This window comes from Castor canadensis, chromosome 2 (assembly GCF_047511655.1).
Source record: "Castor canadensis chromosome 2, mCasCan1.hap1v2, whole genome shotgun sequence".
In the NCBI taxonomy this organism is placed as follows: Eukaryota; Metazoa; Chordata; class Mammalia; order Rodentia; family Castoridae; genus Castor; species Castor canadensis.
In genome coordinates this window covers 183,398,467-183,425,728 of record NC_133387.1, presented here as the reverse complement: position 1 = coordinate 183,425,728, position 27,262 = coordinate 183,398,467, and the positions used below count along the sequence as shown (strand labels likewise).

The 27,262-nt window shown below is 43.1% G+C and overlaps 1 protein-coding gene across 3 annotated transcripts; it reads right to left on the bottom strand.

Moving 5' to 3' along the window:
* Nucleotides 1-523: 523 nt before the first annotated feature.
* Jaml (junction adhesion molecule like) lies at nucleotides 524-26,852 on the bottom strand. 3 transcript variants are annotated; one of them, XM_020160802.2, is made up of 10 exons: nucleotides 26,681-26,852; nucleotides 20,841-20,903; nucleotides 18,256-18,410; nucleotides 16,761-16,986; nucleotides 12,465-12,577; nucleotides 9,386-9,623; nucleotides 7,212-7,335; nucleotides 5,017-5,077; nucleotides 3,163-3,246; nucleotides 524-1,014 (listed from the first exon to the last, which is right to left on the bottom strand). In XM_020160802.2, exons 1-10 carry the CDS (start codon nucleotides 26,754-26,756, stop codon nucleotides 922-924), a joined length of 1,233 nt encoding a protein of 410 aa, XP_020016391.2. In that variant the 5' UTR covers nucleotides 26,757-26,852; the 3' UTR covers nucleotides 524-921. The 3 variants fall into 3 exon arrangements, with proteins under 3 accessions (XP_020016391.2, XP_073922739.1, XP_073922738.1); XM_074066638.1 differs by lacking the exons at nucleotides 20,841-20,903; nucleotides 26,681-26,852 and adding an exon at nucleotides 18,756-18,884; XM_074066637.1 differs by lacking the exons at nucleotides 20,841-20,903; nucleotides 26,681-26,852 and adding an exon at nucleotides 18,579-18,737.
* Between the last annotated feature and the right edge of the window lie 410 nt (nucleotides 26,853-27,262).

The window sequence follows — 27,262 nt, the reverse complement described above, 5'->3', positions numbered from 1 at the left end:
AGACTTCAGAATCAAAGGAGTTTTAAGACCGACCATATCAAATCTCATGAGAATAAACAAAAAGTGTAGGAACCTCACATTTCAGACCAGGAGTTAAGTCAGTGATTGTCCAGTCTGGGAATCTGTGAGCACCATTCTTTTATCTTTTTTTTTAGGGCCTCACACTTGCCAAGCGAGCACTCTACCACTTGAGCCATTCCCCCTACCCTGTTAGCATCACTTCTGAAGAAAATAGATGCCTAAGTGACCACTAGGAATTCCAGAGCAGGAGGCCTGTGGTGAGGCCCAGTAAGGAGTTATCAGCAATGGCAGCTGGAAGGAAGAACCACTTGGTTAAATACCAGAGCTGAACTCCAACTCCTCTTCCAACATGTTCTTCCCTAAACCTTTCCCAAATCAGCCCAGTGTATTGTGTCACTGTGTGGCTTTCTTCCAGAGACTTCTGCTGTTCCAGGAATTCCACACTGCAAATTCCTCACCTAAACTCCAAAGTGCCCGTGAGTCAGGACATAAAAATGGACGATTTCCACAAACCACATTTATTTGGGGATAAGTCATCAAACGAATCATTTTGGTTGATTTGTATCTCTGTGATTCTTCCCAGCAGCTCATCCACAACAAACACTGTCCATATGAAGGGGTCTGATCCAATGCACTGCTTCAGGCTGCTGGGGTGGCTTAGCCAATTTCCCCAGGGCTGGAGTCCCATTCCAGGGGCCAAGTTCATGCTTTCCCTCCTCCCATCAGGTCTGTTCCTCCCAAGCTACCCAGTCTTCCTGCTGGGCTCCAAACCCTCCATCTTCAGCGGTTTGGCTGAGGGCAGCTGGGCGGCAGGGGTCTGAAATAGCTGGCACAGTGGCCCAGGACGCATAGGACAGAGTTCCTGCCACCACTAAGATGAAGGATACCTTCCTTTATTTCTCAAAAACCTTGCTCTGTTTTTGGAATTCCCCCAGCTGGCATTTTATCAAGTAGCTTATTTGAAGCTGACTTCAGAGAGGGCCGAACTGGGTGCTGTGTCAGGGAGAGAAGAAGAAACAAAACACACTTATAAGTAGTTCAGGGAGCTGGGGATGTAGCTCAATGGTAGAGCACTTGCCTAGCATGCACAAGACCCTGAACTGAACTCAACCCCCAACAGTACGTACGTGCGCGCGTGCGCACACACACACACAATAATAGTAATAATAGCAGTTGTGTTTGGCCCAATAGTTAATTTCACGTGCCTTGTTGTATTTAGTCTTCACCCTAGAAGGAGGTAGGTATTATTGTTCCCACTTCAAGGATAAGGAAATGGAGGCTCATAGAAGCTAAGTTACCTGCCTCTGAGTTAGAATCTAGCTGCTAAGTCAGTCAGGATTTGCACCCCGGTCTCATGACCAAGCTTGTGATCTTAACAGCCATACCTACAGCCTTAGAAAGAGAAAGCATGGCGCTACCCACTGGAGATTGGTTCCAGGAATCCTGCAGATAGCAGAACCCACAGGTGCTCATGTCCTTTATATAAAATGACACAGTATTGTACATAACTTACACACATCCTCCTGTACACTTAAAATTATCTCCAGTTGACTTAAAATACTTACTACAATGTAAATGTATACAAATAGGTGCTATACTGCATTGTCTAGGAAATAATGACAAGAAAAAAGTTTGTATGTGTTCTTCATAGACATAATTTTTTCCCAAATATTTTAATCTGTGCATGGTTGAATCCATGGATGCAGAAAACATGGACTGAACATTTAGTAAATGTAATCAAGCCAACAACAACAAAAGTTTCCTTACCTTTGCTCTTTATCAAAGAACACCTCTGCACTTGAACTCTCTAACAAGTGGCTTGCAGCCCAGAATTCACCCACAGGCTTATTTAATTTGGCACACAGTGTTTTAAAACAACTTGGCCAGTCCAGAAGGCCTCTGGGCTCGTGGCCTGGGCCTCATCTTACCCACACTCTAGCAGATCTCTGTCAAGGGGACGAAGGTGCTGTCATGTGGCAAACACCTTGCATGTGCATGGGGTGGTAGCTATGAAGAACAGTCATTCCTACCTCATGTTCACTGCAGACAGCATCACCCTGCAGTAGCCACATGGGCAGGTCTATAAGGATCTGGCAAATTACTGGAGCATCACAGGCCATCATGGTAGAAGGATATAGGGAAAATGACTCCATTCAACGACAACTTCAGAGGGGCTGATGTTTCATTTAGTGGAACGAGGCCAGGTCTCTGACCTCACCCTGCCCTGACAGATGTTTCTGCACTACAGTCAGCTGGGAGTCATGTGTCCTCTGTGCACTGTGATAGCTCATCATTCCACAGGCACGGGAGCCAGCCTTCTTGAACTCCCTCGTGGGCTGGGGGCCTATAATCAGCTTACAGTGTCAACCTATTGCCAGCCCACTCCTTTTGTCCCTGTCCCTACTCACTGCATGGCAAGGTGCCTTTGCTGGGGCTGTACTTCCTGGGGAGCCACAGAAGTCTAAAGTGAGAGAAAACAGGACTCAGAGTCCATGCTTATCTCAGAAACTCAGCCTGCAAACCTGCATGTGAGTCAGATCTGAAAAGGTTGTGATAAGGTACAGAATAAACAAATCTAAGGGCCAAAGGGACCTGACTGGCCTTTTTTCCTTTTCTTTCTTTCTTTGTTGTTGTTGTTGTTGTTTTGAGACAAGATCTCACTATGTAGCCCAGGCTGGCTCAAACTTGAAATCCTCCTGCCTTGGCCACCTGAGTGCTGGTATTACATGCATGCTCCACCATCCCTGGCCTACTTTGACCTCTGATGGAAAGTAATCCTTTTCAATGCAAGACTTGTCTAAGAATTCTAACACACTTTCTTTATTGGGCCTTGTTTACTCACGCCTGTGCTAATAACCCCCTCCCTACTCCCAAAGAAGGCCACTCTTCACCTTTTTCTGCCATGAAAGCCAGTAGTCTCTAGGGAGGGCCTTTAATCCTGAAGGCTAGGCAGGAAGGCATGCTTGGTAACTCCAGAGCTCGGTTTTCCTGACTTTCCTACCACCTGCAGAAATCTCTGACCTCAGAAGTCAGCCTCCCAGATGACCTAGGCACACCCACCACCCAGAGCTTGCCATGTCCTTCCCAGCTCAGGTTCCTCTTCCAGACATGGGCCCAGCTGGAGCCCAGAGTCAGCCTCACCATGATCATGTAGGTGGCCTCTGATTGTCCACTCGGTTCTTCCTCCATCAGCTCCCGTGTAACTATTGAGGAGTAGATGTGTTTCTGTAGGGGAAAATGGTAAAAAAAAAAAAAAAAAAGTTTCAAAAATCAGGAAAATCTCACAGGCCAGGGGAGAGGCCACCTCCTCCTATTGGCAGGATATCAGCCACCAAAGCTGGTTAATTTCAGAGGGTTACCAAGAGAATTGTCGTCAAGAATGCTAATTCAGGGGGAAGGCGGAGTGGCTCAAGTGGTAGAATACCTGCCTAGCAAGTGTGAGACCCTGAGTTCAACTCCTAACACCATAAAAAAAAAATAATAATTCAGTCTTCTGAAATTAACTCACCAGCAAAGGGCACCATCCGAAGAACCAAACTGCTTCAAAAGCCCAACATCTTTGTTTCCATGGGCATTGAGTTAGCAACAGGAAACACTTATCTTGCTAAATTACTTGTATTCTGTAGATATCCTAGTTAGTGTCATGGTAAGATGGCATTTAATTAGCAGCTAATTATCATCATCTCTCAGAGGGTTTATAAGACAGGGACAGCCCTTCCTGAACCTCACATCTGTGAGGTCCATGGCACTTTGGGAGTCCCAGTCCTGTCACCCTTTGGGAAAGCAATATCATCCAGAGACAAATTCTTGAGCTTCTAGATGCACCTGCACAATGTTGAGGAAAAAAATCCTACTTTTGGGACAAAAACAGCCCCAAAGATAGGAAGATAACTATTCAAAGAGGAGTTTCTAAAAGTTAAAAAGAGAAAGGAAGATGCTGGGTGTGGTGGTCCATGCCTGCAATCCCAGCTATGTGGGAGACAGGTAGGAGGATCACAGTCCAAGGCCAGCCCAGGCAAAAACCATGAGATTCTATCTGAAAAATAACATAAAGCAAAAAGGGCTGGAGGCGTGACTCAAGTGGTAGAGCACCTGCCTAGCAAGCCTGAGGTCCTGAGTTCAAACTTCAGTACAGCAAAAGAGAGAGAGGCAGAGAGAGAGGAGGGAGGGAGAGGAGAAGAGGGGAAGGGAGAAAAGAAGGAGGGAGGGGAAGGAAAAAGAGAAAAGCAATTCAGAAAAATTAACCCATTTCTCAGTCTCTATTTGTTTATAACTCCTTAACAAACCATTATGGAGAGAAAAGTCTTTCTTGATCCTCTCTAAAGGTTCCTGAATACTTAATCTTAACTATTAACTCCTTAACTGCTAAATTATTGTAATTCTCCCTTCTGGGGGGACAGTACTGGGGGTTCAATCTCAAGGCTTCCATTTCTCCCACTTGAGCCACACCTCTATCATTTTTGCTTTAGTTATCTTTCAGATAGAACCCCTTACATCAACTCTCCACTCTGGCCAGGCATGGCCCATGGTCCTCCTACCTATGCCTCCAGAATAGCTGGGATTACAGACACATGCCACTACACCTGGCCTATAATTCTCCCTTATAGTTATTCAGTATTCAGTGCCTCATGGATTATGAAGCTCTTGCCTGTACTCATTTTATTTGAGCCTTATAAGAATGCTGTGAGGTAGGGAGAGCAGGGATCTTTGTCCTTGTCCTCTTCTGCTGAGGGTGAGGGTGGTGGAGTTTTCACCTGGGCTCTTTCTTTGGTATCTCCAACCAAGGACTGGTCTGGCCCAGTCCACCCTGCCCCACTCCATTCTTCAGAAGTCCTTACTGCTGTGATAAAGGCTTCCAGAGTCCCTGCTGATCAATGAATAAGGCACAGTTCCCAGGGGAATAACCCCCACCCAGTGTCTCCCCAGGATTTCATGATGGAGAACGCGTGCACCTCCCCCTCACAGGACGGGCTGCACAGGCAGCGTTTCTCTTACCTCTGGATTAGCCTTCTTCATGTTCTCCAGGCTCTTCACGTTGGCTGTAGAATTGACTGAACTGCAAGGCATAAAAAGCATGAGGAATTAACTAGCTGGCTTGGTGCCTCTACGGGATCCCACATTGCTTTGGGAAGAGAGACCCAGGGAGGAACTCTGCTCTCAAGACTCTTACAGCCAGAGCAAGACGCTGTTCCAGACATAGTTTAGGCTGAAACACAGCTTCAACTTCTCTGTCATCCCTCTAACAACCTCCTGTCTATAGTGAAAAGTACAGTGTAGATGGCATGGTGGTGTGTGCCTGTAGTCCCAACTATGCAGGAGGCTCAGGAGGGAGGATCACTTGACTCCAGGAGTTCAAGGGCAGCCTAGGCAACAACAGCATCCCATTTTTAAAAAGAAAGAAAGCAACAACAACAAAAAAATGTGGGAGGTACAGTTCTAAGTGAATGAACAGAGAGGGACAGTGAGATTCAACTTCATTGTCTTTTTGACGTTTCTGAGAATTAGAAAGATGTAGCTGAACCAGCAGGGGGCAGCACATGCCCAACAAGACCCCAGTTCTAAGGGTTCCTGCCTCTTGCAGAAAGGGCCCAGCCAAATTACACCCACCATAGCTGGGTGCTCTGGCCCCTTCCCTGTCTGGAGCACTTTACTTTTGATCTCTCAATCATTTGCCTCCTGCATTTGCCACTAAATGCACTTTCTTTTTTTCTGTTTTGCCCTAAGGCAGATTAAAAAACAAAAATCAGGGTATAAGTTAGAAAATAAACCATGTTTTTTGTCCCAAAATGGAAATATTTTGATCATATTTTCTGAACAAAAAGTTGTATATTCTCATTGTAAAATGAATCAGATAATAAGAAATGTAAACAGTTGGAAGTTTAAGTTCCCACTAAACCCCTCACCTCTACCTTAGAATTAACCTTTCAAACCATTTTCAATGAAAGTATAAATAAATTCATGCAAAACATATTTAGTATACATGCTTCTGAAGTAAGCGTTATATTACTTTCTTTTAATAAAATTTAGGTCATACTGTAAACTGTCTTACTACTTCTTGGATATCATTCCATGTCCTTCCATGCAGGCTTGTGTGGTATTTCATTTAGTAAAATACCCATGCATTGAATCATTCCTTTCTGAGAGTCACTGGCCAGCATTATACTTTTTAATCACAAGCAATGCTGCACCAATCTCAGCAAAGCAGGCTGATTATTTCTTTAGACTACACTACTAGACATAGAAATGCTTCCTTTCTTTTTAAGGAAACTGAGGTCCAGAGTGGGGAAGTAAGCTGACAGTGGAACCCATGTTGTCTAGCTCTCCATTCTGTACTCTCAGCACACCCAGAGAAAAGACCCTGTGAAAGGCCAACCAAGTTCAAAACCAAATCAGAGAACTCTGGAGAGTAGGGGTGCAAACAATCACTTTCTGTAGAATCCGTGTTCCTCTGGGAACATCGCTCAAAATCCAGCATTGCAAGACTAGAGACATATCTCAGTGGTAGAGCACTTGTCCTGTGTTCAGTCCCCAGTAACACATACACACACACAAGTCTGCACTGCTCAGTCTTCACAAGGCCCTTTTCATTTCCACAATCTCAACAGAGCATCAACATGCCCTGCCACTGCACCTCATCAATAACAGTGTAAATCGAGAGACCCAGACCTGCCAACAGCCAGTGAAACTCTAGGATCCACGTCAAAGCATTTAGGCATTTCTGAAACCTTGGGAGAGCTTCTGATGAATTCAGTCCTTTAACAACACGTAAGATAGGTGTGGTGGCATATGACTACAATCCCAGCACTCAGGAGCTGAGGCAGTAGGATCTTTAATTGTTGGAGGCCTGTCTGACCCACACCAAATAATAATCTCTCAGGTACTGAGTGGTACCATTATAGTTCTTGAAAAAGATTTACATTCTTAATCACGCTCCATTCAGACCTCATTTGTAAGGGAGTCACCAAAGTGAACGAGGAGGCCATAGGAATCTCCAAGTCTCTTCAAGGGCAGAGTGAGCAAAGTGGGCAGAGATACCTACAATGACATCTAACGCAACAATCAAGATGATTTCATTTTAAGTGGAACCTTGTTCTGTGAGAAAGGCACAATCAAGGCCTGTCCCTCGCTTTGGGTTTAAAGGAGTCCTGCAGCCCCAGCCTCCCAACCCAAGAGGCAGGGACAGCTTGTACCTTTTATTCCTGTGAGTCCTCTTCACAATCAATATCAAAACAGGAAGCAGCAAGAGAGTGGCACAGACGATCCCCACAATGATCACCAACTGATTCCCGCCTAGGCCCTCAGGTCTAGGGGTTGCTGGAATTACCGTTTGGGAAAGGAAAAAAGCAATGAGAAGGACTCACTACTCCAGGAAAGAGCCAAAGCCCCAGAAGTCCTATGAATAGAAGCAGCAGCCAGGTCAGGAGGTAGAAGGCCAGGCCCCACCCCATATGGGACACTGGGGACACTGTCCCCATTAGACCAGACTGAGAACCAAAGTCTGGCCCCCTTGCATGCCCCTAAAATGTACATTAAGCCAGTGCCAGTGGTTTACACCTATGATCCTAGCTACTCAGGAGGCAGAGACCAGGAGGATCGAGATTCAAGACAGCTCGGGCAAATAGTTCACGAGACCCTATCTTGAAAAAACCCATCATAAAAAGGGCTGGTGGAGTGACTCAAGGTATAGGCCCTGAGTTCAAGCCCCAGTACCACAAAAAAAAAATGTAGATTAAGGTGCAGTGAGGAGTTAATGGGAGATGAGCCATGAAGATGCAACATGCAGCTTTTTAATAAGATATTTGGCTATGTTGAGAATGAAATACACACTTGACTGTTGTGATAGCTCTACAACTCCAAATACATTAAAACCCAGTGATCTGTACACTCTGAATGGGTGAAGTGTGTGGCATGAGAATTATTGTATCTCAATAAAGCTATTTCAGGATACAGGATGAAAGCTGGAGTAAATAAAAACACAGGCAGGAGGAAGAACTGAGCTTATTTACATGATGAATGGTAGAAACCAACAGAGTGGGAATGCAAAGAGCCATGCTGTGGGGTTCCCCGGAAGGAAAAGAGAGTGACACCTGAGCACAGGGCACCGAGTGCCCGGTCACAAGGGAGCTCTTCTGCCTCAGGATGGTGGGTAGCATTAAGAATGGAAGCAGAAAGCTGGGCACTGTGGTACAAACCTCTAATCCTAGCTACTTGAGAGATAGAGACAGGAAGATCACAAATTTGAGGCCAGCCTGGGCAAAGTTAGTAAGACCCTATCTCAAAACATTAAAAGTAAATAAAAACAAAAGAGCTAGGGACAAGTACTGCAGAGAGAGAGACAGAAAGACAGAGGGTGAGAAGATGAGAAGATATGAATATGTCTATAGGCTGGGAGACCTCAAAAGTGAGACCAAACCACAGTGTTGTTTTTTCTCTGTGAATTGAAAGGAAGGCTTCTGAAAATGAAGTACACATAGAGATGATGGTGCTATGGCTTAGAGGCATGGCTCAAGCAGTAGAGTGCCTGCCTTGTAAGTACAGAGCTCTGAGATCAAACCCCAGCACCACCAGAGAGAGAGAGAAAGATATGATGGCGCCTTCCTCTCCAGCTAGGATCCTTTGCTACTAAGAAGCTGCCTCCATATCTGGCCTGAGGCACCAGGCACAAAGGTATGCCCCTTCCTGTCCCCATCTCCCCTCCCCCAGCCAACCACAGCCACCTCCTAAAGGCTCGTATGAAAGCAAAGTCCACGGGTCACATCCTGACTGCTAACTGAGTCTGGTTTAACTCTAACCCCTCACCCATCAACCTTTCTTAGATATCACAATCAAGGCTTTATTCTCTACCACACCATTGGCCTTGATGTACACTGTCTGCAGAACCTGTGATCAGAAAAGCCATCTATTTTTGGTTCTGGTGCCTTCCTGTTTTCTCTGTTTCTAGCTGTCTCTCACCAATTCATTTTCTCTTCCATACAGAACATAAAGTATCTCCCTGGAAGCCAAGTAAAAATGATGTGGGGCCACAACTCCAGCCCACCTCTAAACATTTGGATATTTCAGCAGTCAACAATGCTGGCCATGAGCAGGGTTTGACCAAGGGCTGGTGTTTGCTATCTATTAGCTCCCTCTTTCCTGCCTCATACCAGATGGCACTCAGGGGTGGGAGGGTGGGGGAGAGACAAGCCAGGAGACTGGGGAGCCAGGTTGAAAGAAGTGTCACTCTCAGGATGGTGCAAGCCCAGAGCCAGCACCTGAAGAATGACACCTGCTTCCATCGTGCATCCTTGGAGCCTCTCTGGCCTTGCTCCAGTCCTGCTATCAGCTAGAGTTCCCCAGCCCTCCCCTCTAATCAAAGGTTAGATACATCTAGTCTCTTCCAGGATCACATGCAGCACAAAGGTCTTCCTGAACACCAGGCTCCCCAGGTGGATATTGCAGGTGTAGACGCCCCGGTCAGACTTCTTCACACTTTGGAGCATGATGGAACCATCATTTTGAAAAATATTCCCCACCAGGTTTACACGGTTCTGGAAGCGGCCCCAGTTCTGGGGGTACCTCATAGGCTTGTTGAATTTGAGGTCAGAGTATAAGACAATCACCTCCTAGAAGGCAAAGGCAGAAAGTATGAGACTGGAGGACTGGCAGGGAATGGTGTGGGGATGGGAGGGACTCACAGCCTTGTATGGGAGGACAGGAAAGGCACTATCAGAAAGCATAAGATAACATAAAGTGATGTACACACACATGCGTACATACACATGTACTGGTAAAGAACACCACCAAACCACAAACAACTGCTTTAGCAGATGAGGAGGATAAAGGGCTGGCGGTATGGCTCAAGTGGCAGAGCACCTGCCTTGCAAGTACAAAGCCCTGGGTTCAAAACTCAGTATCCCTCAAAAAAGAAAAAAAATAAAATAAAAAAACCTCTACACTTCCCAGGAGGATATCACGTTGAAAACAACTCCTTACCTGCTGCAGGTAATGAGGGAAGATAAGGAAAAGCAAGAATAATGGGCTTTTACTTTTTCCAGAAAAAAAGTCCAAAGTACACTTTTACTTTCTATAGCACTTCCAGTTGGTTTCCAATGGGCACCTGAAACACATCTAAAACTGAACTCCTAATTGTTTCCCAAAACCAGTTCCTTCCACCCACCCCATTTTGGTAAAATAGCAATACCTTCTTTCAGGATAAACTTCTTGGGGTCATCCTTAATTCCTCTTTCTTAAATGACTCACATCTAACGACACAGAAAATCCTATCACAACTTTCAAAATACATCCCAAACCTAGCCAGTTCTCAGCTCTCCCACTGTCACCCTCTGGTTCAAGTCACACCTCTTCTCTTAGCACAACTTGCTTGTCTCCCTGCTTAGTGTTCTCTACCTTCCATTCTCAACAGATGAGTCTTTCAAAACATAGCTGGCATCATGCACTTCCCGGCTCTCAAACTTTCAACAGCCCCTCGTTTCCACCAAAACCACAAGCCCTTGGTATTCTGCCCAGTCCCTTTTTCCTCCCTTCATCTTGTTCTTCTCTCACTGGCTCCAGCTGCACTACCCTCTCTGCTGTAATTTGAGTCCTGGCCTCAGGACCTTTACGTGTGCTACTCCCTATGACTGGAACAATCTTCCCCTAGACACACACATGGTATGTCTGTCTTCACTTCTTCAGACCACTGCTCCTATGTCACCTTCTCAGTGAGGCCTCCCTGGCCACCTACACAAAATAACCACCACAAAACTCTGCTTAATGGCTCTTCACAGCTTTTACTATTTCTTGTTTTAGATATTTATTTCTTCATTATTTTACTGTGTATCTCCCTCTATTTCGACTGCCAATCTCTCATTAGGACAGGGGTTTTGAGTGATCCATCACATAGTAGATGCTTTAAAAGTACTTAAATGGGACTGGGGGCATGCCTCAAGTGGTAGAGCACCTGCCTAGCAGGTGCTAGGCCTTGAGTTCTAATCCCACTACCACACACACACACACACACACACACACACACAAAACAACTTGAATGAGTGCCAGAATGTTTTACAAAAATGTGTAGATCGTGTGTGTTTCTGTGTGTGTATTTGTGTATGGTGTGTGTGTGGTGTGTGTGTGTGTTTGTGTGTGGTGTGTGTGTGTGTGTATATGTGCACATGCGTGGTGTGTGTATGTGCATGTGCGTGTGTGTGTGTATGTGTGTAGTGGTTCTGGAGATCAAAACCAGGACTCTGTGTGTACTAGGACAGTGTTTTACCAGTGAGCTACATCTCTAGCCCTAGATTAAAAAAAAAAAAAACTTAAAAAAAATATATAGTGAATACACAGACACTAACAAACGGAAAGACCTGCCCCTAACCTCCTGTCCCTTTCCGTTGTGAATCATTTGATGGGATGACATTTAAATGCATGACAAGTGCTCGGGGGATTACATGTGATTCCCACGTGCCACCATGATGTCACTTTTTTCTGAACCTCACAGGAATCAAGGGAATACAAATGACTTTGGTACAGACATGACTTGGAATATATCTTAATTTATAAAAGTGAAATCTTTTATAAGCTTTGTACCCTAACTTTTATTAATAAGTCATCTAGGATGTTCCTCATATCTTGACCTTTAAATATATCACCATGTCATAATTGAGATCTACTGGTCTAGCCTGCTGTTTACTGCTTTATAGTGAACAGCAACATCCTCACTCTGCCCCCAAGACGTATCACTCTCAACACTTAAAAAATTCATGAAGACAGAAAATTCTCTCCATCATGTAAAGGGAACAACAGAGCACCAGCCAAAACTTATAAAATAACTCAAATAAGAATATAATCATATTCTTCTGCCTAGCTCACAGCTTTCTTGGCTAGGCCACAAAAATCATACTCCTCATTCTGTCATGGACTCTACAAAGAAGAGTCAGGCGCCAGTGGCTCACGCCTGTAACACTAGCTACTCAAGAGGCAGAGATCAGGAGGATCACAGGTCAAAGCCAACCAGGCAATAGCTCTCAAGAACCTATCTTGAAAAAAACTCATGACAAAAAATGGCTGGTGAAGTGGCTCAAGCTGTAAGAGTGCCTGTACAGCAAGTATGAGGCCCTGAGTTCAAACCCCAGTGCCACCAAAACAAACAAAAAGAAGCTAAAATGCGCATCCATGTCACATACAACATGATTTACATGTATGAGCTCATACATGTCTTGACAACCCTAAAAGATCAGCATCATAACAGCCATCTTCTTTTTCACCCTTTGAATCCTGTTTCCCACCAGGAAGCCAAAACTGCCCAGCCAAGTGGCTGAACTAGGAGGCAGGCCTGACAAGTTCCAAAGCTGGAACTTTTGCAATACCACCCACCTCCTGTATCTGAGGACTGATTCTCCCCTCCCTGCTCTGTCCTGCCCCCAGCCATGGGCTTCTACCACGCCGTGAGGTTTCCTCCTTGTTACCTTGTCATGCTCTTCCGAAGAGAACATCCAGACTACCTTGGTCACAAGTTTCTCTTCTGTGCTCTGGAAAACACATCCCATCTCTGCAGAATCACCCACATGGATTATGAGTTCTGGGGATAAAATGATAAATTGAGTCAGACCCATACCATAATCTATAGACCTTCTAGAAGATATAATGTTTAATCAAAGACAGTCAGCAGCAAAAATCACTGTCACCCTCAACACTCCATATTCCTACCATAAATGATCCAGATGAACAAAGTATTCAGAGATCATTCACTCAAACCAATATGGCATCCCCAAAGTAAGAGAATATCTAACTATCCACAAACACCAAGCCAAGATTGCTGCCATCTTCATACTACAACAAACTCTGGTCCTCTTTAATTCCTTTCTCTTTCCCTTTTCCCAGAATTCCTCCCATGAACTCCAATTCCACATCAAGTTTGTACTAAAGACAGTATAGAAAGTCTCAAGCCAGGCATGGTGGCACACATCTATAACTCCAGTACTTTGGAATCTGAGAAAAGAGGATCAAGAGTTCAAGGCCAGCTCAGCAAGAGCTACACAGCAAGAGCTTGTCTCAAAAAGAAAAAAAAGAAAGAAAGAAAAAAAAAAAGTACAGAAAGTCTCCAAGCCCCTGCTTTCTGTTCATCAACTTAGATACCCACATCTGCATAGCATAAACAGGAAATAGAAAGCTGTAAAGCTCTCTTTCTTCTATTTAACCCACTGATTCTTCTAACTGAAAAAATGAACTGTGGGTAACTTTCTTCAATTCTTCTTTTCTTTTTTACAAGCTATCTTAGGACTTAGTTTTGGCTTCAGTGCAGGTCACAGGACTTCTTGCAAATTCATCCAAAACAGTAGAGAGCTTTCCTCTTGACTTCTGTTTCAATCCTGCCCTCTCCTGCCTCCACCTCCCCAACTTAACCTCCCACCACTGTTTCTGGCTTTCCAACTCCTAGGCTCTTCCTATGCCTAGTTTATACAAGCAGCTATAAGTTTATTGCATAAGTCATTCCAAGAGGTCCCAGAAAAAAAACAAGAATGATGTTTCTGACTTTTCCACAATGCCCTACATAAGCCAACCACAAATTAACTAAAAATGAAAGGCAGAACTGGTTGTGGTGGCACACACCTGTAATCTCAGGACTCAGAAGACTGGAGCAGGAGAATTGAAAGTTTTAGGCAAGGAAGAGAAAGGAAGGAAACAAACAGAATTTCCTCAAATGAGCACTGAGCAAGTTCATGGGTGAATAAATGCAATATATGAGCCAATCTTTCATCCAAACTATTTTCCAAGGAGAACATGAGCTTCCTGCCTAGCAGGAGATGTGCACAAGGGGAGGGAAGCAAAAGGAAATATATGAACTCTAAACTCAACGGAGAGAATTATTTGGAAGGCAGTGAAAATTCTCTCCAAAGAAAACCAGCAGGGAAGGAACTCCCTCTGAATCCTTCAGCACATCGACAACTCAACTCTACTTTTTAAGTACAACAATAATAACTGAAGATTCGGAGTCCTTTTACTACACAGGCTGTGCTAGACATCTTATACATAGCATATCAGTCATTATAACATATATATATATATATATATACACACACATATATATGTACATATATATACATACATACATACATGAACATACACATTTGGTATTGGGGAGGTAAATCCAAGGCCTCACACATACACTGAACTCTACCCCTATAAGTCATTACAAATACATACTATATTACTCTCCCATTTTACAGAGGAGGATAGTGAAAAAGTCCAAAGCCACATGGTCAGTAAAGGGTAGAACCAGCATGCAAATCTAGTTCTGAATAAAAACAAAGTTCAAGTTTTCTCACACACTATACTGTATTATCTCACATAAATAGAAGGATGGTGGAGTCTAGAGCAAAAGTACAGGAAGTATTGATATTATTTTTTAATCCATAGTTTTTAATAACTGTGAAAAAGGAATTGTAGTAGAATTGTAGAAAAAAATATAAGGTAAAGGGTAAACTTTCCAGAGAAAATAATAGATGACTGAAAAATAGAGTTTCCAAATGGGAGGAGACAACCTCCATAAAGCTAGTTAGATAACTTTCAACTGGGTCACTCAGCAAAATTGTTAGGGGTTGGATCTGTTCCCATGCTAGCCGGAAGGGAAAAATAAATATGAGTTGTTCTTTCAGCTCCTGGGGTAATACCTGATTACCTCAACATGATTCTAACCTGTTTCCATGGCTTCTTCAGTTTTTGACATTGACTCCTGTTGGCTCCTTCTGTGTCTCTCCCAAGCAGGAAAAGGCACCCACCCACTTTATAGGCTTGGTTTATACACACAAGTACTCAGGTAAGCATTAGAGAACAAAGGCAGAGAAATGAAGCATAAAGAGACTCCTGGAGAACCACAGCTTTGTAATTAGGGAAAATCAGAAGAGAAGCCAGGGGCCACCTTCGGCAACTCCATTTCTTAGAAAGAAGATTCAAGTGAGGGACGCTAATTAAAGACTTTGATTTATTACACAAATGTATATTGATTGCTTACTCTATACAAGGTGCTATGCCTAGAGCTGTTAAGAGACAAAGAACCCAGACCCAGGCCAGTAGGAAAGACACAACTGAACAGGTGTGATCAGTGTCGTGAAAGACAAAGGTAGAGTACTGGAAAGAGCTTGCTAATGGAGCGGAGTAGCGAAGGACCTAAGTTGGCAGCGAGGAGCAGAGGGTCCCAATTCTGGTTCCCTCATAGACGTAAGTTTCCCTGAGATCATACACTACTCCTTTACCCCACACTCTTCAAGAATGTATCTAGTGCTATCACTCTTCAAACATTTGTATTTACATACTTTTTTTTGGAAATGCCTCTTATCGATACAGTGAACTAAATTTTAGAAACACTGCATATTATTAGTTTAGATAACACTAGTTCATTATAAAAGAGAGACATGGCTGGACACCAGTGGCTCACGCATGTAATCCTAGCTACTCAGGAGGCAGAGACCAGAACAATCAAGGTTCAAAGCCTGCCCAAATAGTTCACGGGCCCTAATCTCGAAAAAAATCTATCTCAAAAAAAAAAAGGGGCTGGTGGAGTGGTTCAAGGTGTAGGCCCTGAGTTCAAACCCCAGTACCACAAGGAAAAAAAAAAAGATGTGGGTGGGGACTATTGACATGATGAGAGATTTCAGAATGTCAAGGAATGGCAGCTCCATGTGATACCATTCAACAAGGATGCCTTTCAGTCTACCTACTTCACCATATCTACATAAGTAATGATCCTTTGTCATTTAAAACTACTTCAGTGCCTTCCTGTTCTGGGGGAAGTACTTTATCTCTAACTTTCACCTTACTGGTGGTATCTCCACCTTTTGCTTTAGAGAACAATGTACAGCTAGTACAGCTACTACTGTTGCTTGCAATACTTGTCCTTGAGATTTTTCTGGAAGAACAATGTCTCTTTTAATTATAGTCTTGGCTGCATTCCATTCAACTAACACATGCTCAGAGATGGGAAGGAGCTTTCTAAATGCCTGTCCTACCATGAGTCAGACCAGCCAAGCTCAAATTCTCACTTCCAGACTGTCTAAAAGCAGCAGAATCCTACCTTCAAACCTGGCAGCCTGATGAACAAAAGAGGAAACAAGAAAAGGACTGTGGCTGTAGCAGAGGTGGAAGGCTGGGGTCCTGTCTGAGTAGGTCTTCTTCCAACCCTGGCCCTATTCCCACTCTTTGTGCTGCCTGAGGTTCCCTGGAGCCCAAAACTTCTACAAAGGGAAAATTTTAAAACTACTAATCTACTGAAGCCACCTCCTCCATTTATAGGTGGGAAGATAAGATGCAAAAAGGTTGGGGATTTGCTCACTTCTTTTAGAACATCTAACACAGTAGCTATAAAATGTGGATGAGGCATGGATGTGGCTAACTGATAGGAAGTAACAGTTAGGGTACAGTAAACACAACGTGGACTTTCTTGTCAGAGGTTCCAAGGTTTAAGTATTAGTTATGACATCACCTTAGGCAAGTCACTTACTCTGTCTAAGCCTCAGTAACCTCATCTGTAACATGGAAAGAACCATGTGAACTTTGCAGGGCTTTTGTGAGAAGGAAATACGATTAAACTAATGATTATCATGACTTTTATTTAATAAAATAATTATCATTTACTGAAGACTCACCCTGTGGGAAGTACTTAGCCCAAAGGCTGGCATTAATTAGCTCAACGGAATCAGTTCCCTTGCCTCTTCCATAAGGAATCTCTTGCCCCTTGGCCCCTGTCTAAGGCAATGTCTCTGTACCTTTAGGATCCTCTGGTAACACATGCACCATCACTCGTTTTTTAAACACCTTGCTCTCCCCTTTGATGCGGATTTCACAGGTGAAGTTTCCCTGGTCAGCCTCTTGAATATTTTCGAGCAAGAGAGAACCATCGTTGTGTAAGACATCACCCACCAAGCGCACACGGTTCTTGAAGCGCCCCATAGGCACACTAAAGTTGGAGTAATAAAACAGCACATATTCGCCCTGGAACACAACACAACGTTGGAGAAACATTGGGAGTCTGTATCCAAAAGACCCTGTTGTGTGGAGACAACACACACACACACACACACACACACACACACACACACACAAAGTTCTTCATATTAGTTAATAATAATAACGTGCCAGGAAATAGTTGAGCTTGCACAAGATTCTGTGACTCATTTTTTCTTACAAAGGCAAATGGAGAAATATGGTACACACATTTTTATTTCTTACAGCTTGGGGGAAAATGTGACACCCACTCTAAAGATCACTCTGGAGATTCACATCTATAACCTTTGTCAATTATCTCTAATTTTCACCTTGTTCTGTGCCATGGCCCCTAGTCAGATTCGGATGTCTGATCTAATCCCTGTGGTGTTGTGGGCCAGTGTTCCTGGCATGCTAGCTGCCACTCCTCTCATTTCTGTCTTCCTTCAGCCAGCATATCTCAACACAAAGGCGTTATCAACAAGAAATGGTTACAGGCTGGGAAGCGAAACCCTGGGGAATTTTTATTTCTACTTCCACTATAGCTGTATTTCTCTTACAGTAATAGTAATAAAAATTTGAGTGAGGGTAGCATGACAGGGAAAATAGGAAATACTCACTGAGCTACAAAAACAATATTTCATTTGCAAACATCGGAATTTTATTGCTAGTAGCAATCTACTTGGGACATATTTCACAAATGACCCTGACATCTGAATATCTTCATAGACTCTCTGATGAGGCTTAATACAGCTTCTAATCCAAGAGCTCCAGGAGAGACTCTCACTCTGCCACACTGCAGCTTCAAGCAGATGAAAAGGAGAAAGTGCATTCCCAGGGCAGTAGAGGGCTGAAAGAATTGGCTTACATGCTTACACATACACCTACACACCCACATATACCCAAAAATAATTGTGACATCACTCTTATGCCTGGCTCAGAGCTCCTCTGTCTTGACCATAGGAATTACCACTTACTCTCATCTGTGCTACTGTATAAAGGTCAGGAGACAGGGGAAGGCAACTAAAAGGGCTTCATGTGCATGTCTCTCATTGGCCCCTCAACCACCTGAAAGTCAAGCATTGCCTTCTTCTTCACCACTCAGGAAGCTGACATTCAGCAGGATTGTTGATTACATAGCCAAGTGTCAGAGTGAGGAAGGGGCCTAATTATAATACCTCCAAAGCCCAAGCTCTTGTAATACCTCTGTCCCAACCTATCCTGACACCATCAGCCATCGGCTTCTATTCCACCACAGTGACATTTCCTTCAGGTTACCTCAGCATGTTGTCCTGATGAGAACATCCAGTCTACCTTGGTCACATGTTTCTCTTCTGTGCTCTGGAAAACACATCCCATCAAAGCTGTATCACCCACATGGACGATCAATTCAGGAGAAGAAACACTCCAGTCATTTAGGCCCAAAGAATAACCTACAGAAGCAAGAGGACATGACATTTAGACAAGTACCTTCAACAACCAAAATCAGTTATCAATCACCAGGTGCTATACACATTCCCTCCTTGATAATCCAAATGGGTCAAGCACTCAGAGACCCCTCATTAAAACCAGCATGGCAACCCCAAGAATAAGTGAAATACTCTCTGGTTGCCTTCATTTTTCAAGTCTGCAGGGGTCTATGATCTTCATACTGCAATAAATGCTATCTGGCTCCATTCTCCTAGCTAGTCTCCCCTTTTCTAGAATTTCTCTGTAAAGAAAGGAAACCCTGAAGTCCCTTCTTTCTGATCATCACTTAGAAACTCACATCCACTTACCATAAACAGGAAATGGAATGTTTCTTGCTCTTAAATTCCCCACTGGTTCCCTATCTGAATGGTCAACCCACTGGTATTTTTTTGTTCTCTTCCTCTTTTCCTTTTCTTCAGTTTCTTCACAAAAGCTTATCCCTGCATGTGCTGTCTGATTCTGGCTACAGAACAGGTCCTTGTAAGTAGGCCAAAGCAGAGCACAGCTTTTCCTTGAATTTCCTTTGTTTGCCCTCCTCCACCTCACCCCACTCCAGCTTTGCCATCAGTCCTGACTTTTCAGCCTTTAGGCATTTACAACATGGACCCCTCAAAGCTGTAATCTGTATGTTGCTCAAGAAATTGCAAGAGGTCACTAAAAGAGATAAACATTACATGGACATCTCTGTTCTCACAACATATGCTCCATGCACAGAAAACAATATCTAGAGAGACAAATTTAGATGCTGTCCAGTTCATATCAAAGAAGAGCCAAGCGAACACATATGGAAATGAACAACAACAAAAAAAAAACATGTGCCGGCCTTTTCATCCAAGCTGTCTCCCTGGGAGGAGAGAGCTAACTTCCTGCCCAACAGCAGGCTCCCACAGTAGGGAGGACGGAAAAGAAAACGTGAACTCTACACCCTTCGAAGGGAGTTGTTTTTAAAGAAATCAAAAACAGCTCTAACAACTATTTGGAATTTTCCTGTGAGGAAGAACGGAGCAACTGTGTGTGTGGTTAAAGGTGTAAGAACTGGATTTAATTTAATATTAAAAGCTCTGCCTGGAGAATTAAGTGAAAGATTGCTAAAAGACAATTGCAGCGACCAAAGCAAAGAGAAACCAAGGTGTGAAAGGTCACGTTAGTAGAGATGTGACTGAAGAACAGGAGGCATTCTAAGGGAAGCAGAACCTCTCCACACAGAAGTACAAAGCCCCGTGGTGCCACCAAGTACTCCATACAGGGGTTAGATTGGAAACTCCCTAGACAGAAGGGCAAACACCTACAGGCTGCTTCACAAATCTGGGTGGAACTGGCTAAATGCCCTCTGAGATAGTGACACCCCTGTTTCTGTGAAAAAATTCTCCAACACACACTATTTTCCTGTGTGTGTCTACATATTTGTGCACTCTCTATATTTCCTGGAATCGGAGTAAAGGCAACCTTTTTGTGTGCTTTGTTGAGTCAATGTTTAGTTCATTGTTCATAGTTTAACAAATAATAATAAAGACCTGGGTGTAGTGGTTCATGCCTGTAATCCCAACACTTGGGTGGCACAGGTAAAAGGCCTGGGAGTTGGAGGCCAGCCTGGGTTACATGCATAAGACCCTGTCTCAAAAATAAATAGCTCTAAGGGCAAAGCACCCTAATTAATTTCTTCCTCCTACAAAGCTACATCCACGGAATAAAGAGAAAGACAGGGAGAAGAAAGAATAAAAGAAAATTAGGAAAAAGTGGAGATGAGCCACAGGAAGCAGCCCTGGGTACTTGGGGGAGGTCTGACAGGAAACTCCCACCTGGTCTGAGGACAAGGCCAGACCAGTTTAGCAGAAGGAAGTAGAGCTAAAGGGAATCCCAAAGTATAAGGAAGCCTTGAGCAGGCTTGCTGTGTGGTGAGGTGCTGGAGGAAGGAGGGAAGACTCCAGTCAAAGGAAACAACCACAAACTGGGAAACACCTTCCTGGATTTAGGAACCACAAGAGGCCTAGCGTGACAAAGACATGAGAATTACGAAAGGGATCGTGGGCTTCTCTTTAGCAATTTCAGTTCCAAATCTGAGACCAGCTGTGCTTTAGAGATAATAATTTAAAGTGCAGGCAGGCCATAGAGAAACTTGCTTTGTACTGCACAAGAAGGTCCAAGAACACCCAGTAAGGGACCAAAGATACCCAAAGATAGAAACAAAGGAAGGCTCAGTCTTCAAGAAAGAGTCTGCCACCTGCTTCTAAAACAGCTGCTTCAGCAAAACTATGAAGTTCCAAATCTGGGTTTCCATTTTTTTTTTTTTTTCACAAATCAGAGGGAATTGAAAGTACATAAAATTGGCTTTTCAAAATGCACAAGACTTACAAGAAATCAAATCCACCCTTGGTCCCTTGGCTTCCACTTACCGAGTAACACTGGAATCAGGATGAGTTTCAGTGGGCAGAACATGCTGCTCTCAACTTTTGGATCTTAAGAGAAAAGAAAAAAAAAATCAGAACGTCATATCCAGAGAAGTTCCTAAATTTAACAAACCAACAGTGAGGGCCTCTGTAGGCCAGTCTCTGTGTGAGGTGCTAGGAAGCAGCACTGAACAAAAAAGACAAGATCTGGGTTCAAGGCAGTTTGCCGGTGGAGGGTGGACAAAAAAGAAGCAACAGACTGAATAAATAAGAAAACACCAGATGTTGACAAGTGCTATGATGAAACAAAACAGTGATGTTTAGAAAGTCACTTGGGACTGTTTTAAATTGGCCGTAAGGGAAAATTAGATGAAAGTTGCTTTTCAAAGAAAAAAACAAAAACAAAAACAAATGATTGCAGGATGCCCCACCCCGTTTTTTTTTTTTTTTTTTTTTTTTTTTTTTTAGTACTAGGGATTGAACCTAGGCTCTCAGGCTTGCTAGGCAAGTGCTCTGGACTTAAGCCATGCTCAGCCCTGCAGGATGCTCTTGAAGTGACATTCCACAACAAACAAAAAATTACAGGATACCCAGACTCAAATTGTCACCTCTCTCTACAACTAAGTCAGAATTATTACTTTTATTGTGGTGCCAGCTGACAATCCCAGAACTCGAGGGGTTGTGGCAAGAGGATCTCCAATTCAAGGGCAGCTCGGGCTACATAGCAAGACTCTGTCTCAAAAAAAAAAAAAAAACAAACTACTACTGTTACTCATATGAAGAATGCCCAGCCCATTTGGGAGAGAGATACACAAAGAAGGAAGAATTTTTAACTCAATTAAAGTCAAATTTAGGACACAAAGAACCACATGAAAAGTCTATGGTGGCCTTTTTTATTTTTCAACTTTTTTTTTTTGGAGGTACTAGGGTTTGAACTCAGGGCCTCACACTTGCTAGGCACATGCTCTAACACTTGAACCACTCCACCAGTCCCAATTTTTCCAACTTTTTAAGGCAAGACAGTGTGAGTAAAATCAAGAACTGAGCTGTGCATGTGCAAAATTATTTCTCTAAAGTCTTTATCATCTCTGTTGCACTAACATTCTACATTCACATATAACTCATATAACTACATTCATCAGCTACTAGAAGAAGACTCAAATTGTCTTAATTAAACAGAAGAACCCTAACACCAAGTAGTTACATCTACAACCAGTCTTAGATTCCTAGTTACCACTATGTCTGTCTCAGCTGCGATCCCCACACTCCTGGCCACCCATCACTGGAGGAATTCTGCCTCAGAGTCTGCTAAGAGGAAAGGTCTCTATTGCATTAACAGCCAGTTACCCCACTGCACACAGGGGCCATTTCCATTTGTAAAAAGTGATTGGCCTAAGAGATTACTTGCCAGTATTCTAATCGATAAAATCCTCCACCTGGATAACCAGGATCAAACCGTTCCAGGAGGTTCCTTCCCTAGGTCATAGTTGACCTTCCTCACCCATAACATGGATAGTAATTGTAGTACTAGACATGCTACTGCAGATAATAGTGCTTTCAAAAAGAGGGAGCATCACCACAGAATTCATTTTCTATAACCTAAGAGCCAAGAAAACAAGTTGGTGGTTTTAGGGACGATTTCAGGTTCTGATCTTCTACCTTTGTAAGAATGGCAAATGATGAATCAGAATGAACTGGAAACTCTGAAGTTTCCATTTTGAACCCCACTATAACAATGTGGGTAATAATCACATTGATCTAGACATATCAGGAGTCACAGTGAGTTCCCCCAAACAGACACGCCTCTGACGGAAACACAGATCTCAAGACAGCCATAGCCCTATTCCTGCTCCACGCAGCCTACCTCACCCCATACATACAAGGATGATAGTCATAATGGGCTTCCTTTAAAGCATGTCCTATCTGTAGTTCATTGTATTAGGACTGTCACCTTCTGGATGAATTGTTCCCCAGGGAGCTGGTTGTGCTCCCTCTCCTGCCCAGCAAACAGCACTTATTACTCAGCACTCAAACATTCCCCCAGCAGTGCACCATTTACATATCTGTCATCAATTCCTGCTCAAATCTGTATACTCTCAAAGACAGGACCATGTGTGTTTTGCTTGTATTTGTGCCCATTCTTGAGTTACAGGACCTGTAAAGTGCCTGGCACCTACTGGATAAAAGTTCATTGCTAACCATATGACCATTATATTGAAATCAACTTCCAGGAATCCTGCAACCCTCCCCTACCACACTGTAAAAGGAAAGCAGCAATTTAAAAGGACCAAGTCTAGTTATCGAGTCTGACTCACAGCCACACCCAATCACTTTCTAACAAAGTCTAGAACATGTGCAAACAATCTGATGAACAGAGATACCCATTTTCTACCCTAAATACTCTAAATGTCCAGTTAAAGCTCTGTGTGAATGAAGAGAGAAGCAGTGATTTTAGCAGGGAGAGCACTGAATTGGAGTTTTTTGTTTGGTTTTGTTTTTTTAATCTTCCTCAGGGCTCAGACCTGTTAACTATTTGATTTTTGGGAAAATCACTCAACTTCCTCAGCCTCATCTTTAACATTAAAGGATCAGACTTTTTTTTTCCTAGTTAATAAAGAACTACACTAGCAATCAGGAATTGGTATGCAATAAACCAGAGAAGGCTGTATAGGTAGGCACTATCTCAGAAATTCACCTTGTTAACTCACTTAATCCTCACAACACTGACATGTCTTGCAGATAACGAAACTGAGGCACAGAGGGGTAGAGTAAGTTGCCTAAGAACCTGTTAGGAGCCAGATTCCAAAGCCAGGCCTTCTGGATCTGAATCTGTGTCATCACACTGTATAAGTACTGCTTCTCCGCCTTTGTAAAAGTAATTAGTATTTTATTTTTTTTTGTAGTGCCAGGGTTTGAACTCAGGGCCTACACCCTCAGCCACTCCACTAGCCCTTTTAGTGTTAGGCATTTTTGAGATAGGGTCTAACGCACTATTTGCCTGGGCTGGTTTCAATCCATGATCTTCCTGAACTCTGCCTCCTTAGTAGCTACGATTACAGGCATGAGCCACCAGCACACAGCTGTACTCAGTATTTTAGTATGAAGTTTCTAAAGCTCCCCTTGACTGAATGCTCTTCTAACCATCATTGCTCATGCCTTCACCTCTTACCTCCTGTTTATCTCTATAAGTGAACTTAAATGTCATTTCTTGCCAGGCTCACACCTATACTACTTTGGAGGCAGAGATCAGAAGGATCACAGTTTGAAGCCAGCCTGAGCAAACAGTTCAAGAGACCCTATCTCAAAAACACCCTTCACAAAAAAGGGCTGGTGAAATGGCTCAAGTGGCAGAGTGCCTGCCTAGCAAGTATGAGATCCCACTACCACCAATAAATAAATCACTGTCATTTCCTTAGGCAAATCTCTCCTCAACAATCCATCCTACATCAGATCCCCTAGCCACATGTCCTAACAGTACTATTTATCTTTAAAACATTTGTCACAACTTCTAATTATCTATTTATTTGTGTGCTCAACTGATTAAAGTGTTGCTCTCTGCCATATTCCCCAAGACTATAAGCTCTAGGAAGCCTGTGTGCCACTGCATCTTCAGTGCTAGCATGGTATGAGATGCAGAGAAGCACTCAGTCACTACTTGTCCAATAAGTCCCTGACACTGTGGGCATTTCCCAAGAACACTCTAGTCAAGTTTAAATTTCATAGTTCAAATTCGTAAGAATTTCAAATATTCATAAATTCTTATTCAGCTATCTATCTATATACACACACATATATATCTCTATATACACGTCATCACGCATCACTTAATGATAGGGGTACAGACTGAGAAAGGTGTCATTTGGTGATTCCATCATTGTGTAAGTATCATAGTGCATATTTGAACAAAGATGGCTACATCTTTACACAAGGTGATGTAATCCTATGAGACCACTGCTATACATTGACTAAAAGGTTATTTGGTACATAACTTATATACAGACGTGTATACACATACACACATATTTTAGATTATGTTTGTGTATATATACATATAGATATGCCTGAATATCAAAATTCTGACTCTCATATATATATATGTGTGTGTGTGTGTGTGTGTGTGTGTGTCTGTTTTTTAAAACCCAACAAAATCATTCAGAAAAACCTTAAACACCTTGATAAGAGACATAGTTAAAACTCTCACCTACATGTTGCTTCCTTCTCTTTCCAGAGACTTGGATATTCTTCAAATAATGCTGCATAATAAGCTATCTCACATGTTGATCAGATATTTTGACCTGAGCTCAGGGCTCTTTCACAATGTAACTCGTGGAAAATATCTGCCATCACTCCTGAGGGTGTCATTACCAGGATTCCCCTTTCCTATAATTAATAGTTTAGGGCTATGTGCCAGGGAATCACACCTGTAATCCTAGCAACTTGGAAGGCTGAGATCAGAAGGATCACAGTCCAAAGCCAGCCTGGGCAAATATTTTGAGAAACTCTATCTCAAAAAAAACCAGAACAAAATGGACTGGAGACATGGCTCAAGAGGTAGAGTGCCTACTTTGCAAGCTCAAAGCCCTGAGTTCAAACCACATTCCCATAAAAGAAAATAATTTAGAAAAATTGTTATATTTGGCCTAATTTTATGATAAGAATAAAAACTTCAGAAAAAAGACTTATGACAATAAGACAATCACACACGATATGAAAATGATCCCCAAATATGAAAACATTACAAGACAAAATAAGGAAGAGGCACTATCTCCCAGTCAAAATGTTTGCCCCTAGTAAAGGCAACTAAACACGGAGCACACAAACAACTAAAACTTTCCCTCACTCATGACCCATACCACCATGATGCTAAGTTCTCTCAACTTCCCTACCCATTCCTGTGTATCTTCAGGTTCTCAGATGTTTGTAAACATACAAGTCCATGTAGACACTCTGGGATAGGAACCTCTGAAAATACACTCTTTTTTTTCTCTATGTAATACAGACTGGGAAACTTCATAGCTTCTGTAACACTGTCTATGTTACATAAACCAACATTCTACTCAAATGGGACCTTGGAAGTCATTATGTTCTCCTGCTCTCTCCAGACCAGATTCTACCTAAGCCAGCCTGCCTTGGTCTTTCCCAAGGTCAGAGCTATACTAGGGTGTGATAAGTAAGGTCAACAGCCTAGCTCTCTTGGGAGAGTTTAGTTCCTACCTTGGAAAGGTTAAATATTGAGTTTCCTAGAATGGGGAGAAGAAAAACAGTGAGGGAAGAGTCCTGTCAAGAGCTCAAGGACAGCCAGTCACAGCTCTATGTAAAGCCATAGGCAATTTAAAAGCTGAATTCTTGTTGGGTGTGGTGGTACATGCCTGTAATCCCAGAAACTGAGAGGCTGAGAGAGGAGGATCAAGAGTTCTAGACCAGCCTAGGCTACATAGTGAGGCCCTGTCTCAAAAAAACAAAAATAAAATAAAGGGCTGGCGGTGTGGCTCAAGTGGTAGAGGACCTGCCTAACAAGTGTGAGGCCCAGAGTTCAAATCCCCAATACTGCCAAAAAAATAAAATAAAAAATAAAAATAGGCTGAAGCTTTACTGCTGACCTCTTTTATTGCAAGTGACCCTTATTTCTCTTTTCTCTGAGGATTTTAACATAGTCTACAATACAGAAACTAAAACTGCACCCTTTGGACTACTTTAGGATAGCTCCCTACAGAGACCAAGAGTTCTGTGACTGGCCATGCATATCCTGAAGGGTTGCCAAATAAATCAGTCTTCCTCTGAGGAGAACCAGACTTCTACTGAGAAAAGTCCAAATAATGGCTCATGACACCCAAAGCATTGCTTACCCAAAATGAAGGCACCCAGGAGAAGCGATGCACCGAGCTCCCCCACCACTGCAGTTCCCACAATGATTGAAGACATTCTGCCAGCACACTAGGTCAGGCTCACAGCAGACCACATGTGTGCGTGCAATCTGAGGTGGCTGCAGAGACACAAACAGGAACCTCTAAATCAAGGTTCTCCTTTCAGTCATTTGGCCCAATACCCAGTCCTCCAACTCGTCACCTAACCATGTGTTATCAGCATTTCCAGCACACAGGCAACAAGTTATTCTCCTAGGGAACTCCTTGGGTGTCTTAGCTATCCTAGATAAAGAGCTCAGGGCCTCTTCACTTCAAGAGATCTCTCAGTCTTGTCTCACTTCTTCAAAATAAGTGTTTTTGATACACACACTTTCACCCCTATTGGTTTGACCCAGGCCTGGCATGCTCAACTTATGGAATCTCAAAGATCAAGCTGAATGGTCCTTGTATAAACATTCCCACCATGGCCTATTTCAAGCCACCAACAGTTTAACAACTGGCTCACAAAATTTCTAAAATATAATAATCAACTCTTGCTGTGTGACTTGGTTCTTGTACACCACC

What these genes read in the sequence shown, in the direction of transcription:
- Jaml (XM_020160802.2), bottom strand. Translation starts at nt 26,756, where the DNA reads ATGTCTTCAATCATTGTGGGAACTGCAGTGGTGGGGGAGCTCGGTGCA. An exon ending in CCTGGGTGCCTTCATTTTGG is followed by an intron (nt 20,904 to 26,680) that starts GTAAGCAATGCT and finishes TTTTCTCTTAAG; the next exon opens with ATCCAAAAGTTGAGAGCAGC. An exon ending in GATCCTGGAAGAGACTAGAT is followed by an intron (nt 7,336 to 9,385) that starts GTATCTAACCTT and finishes CGGTAATTCCAG; the next exon opens with CAACCCCTAGACCTGAGGGC.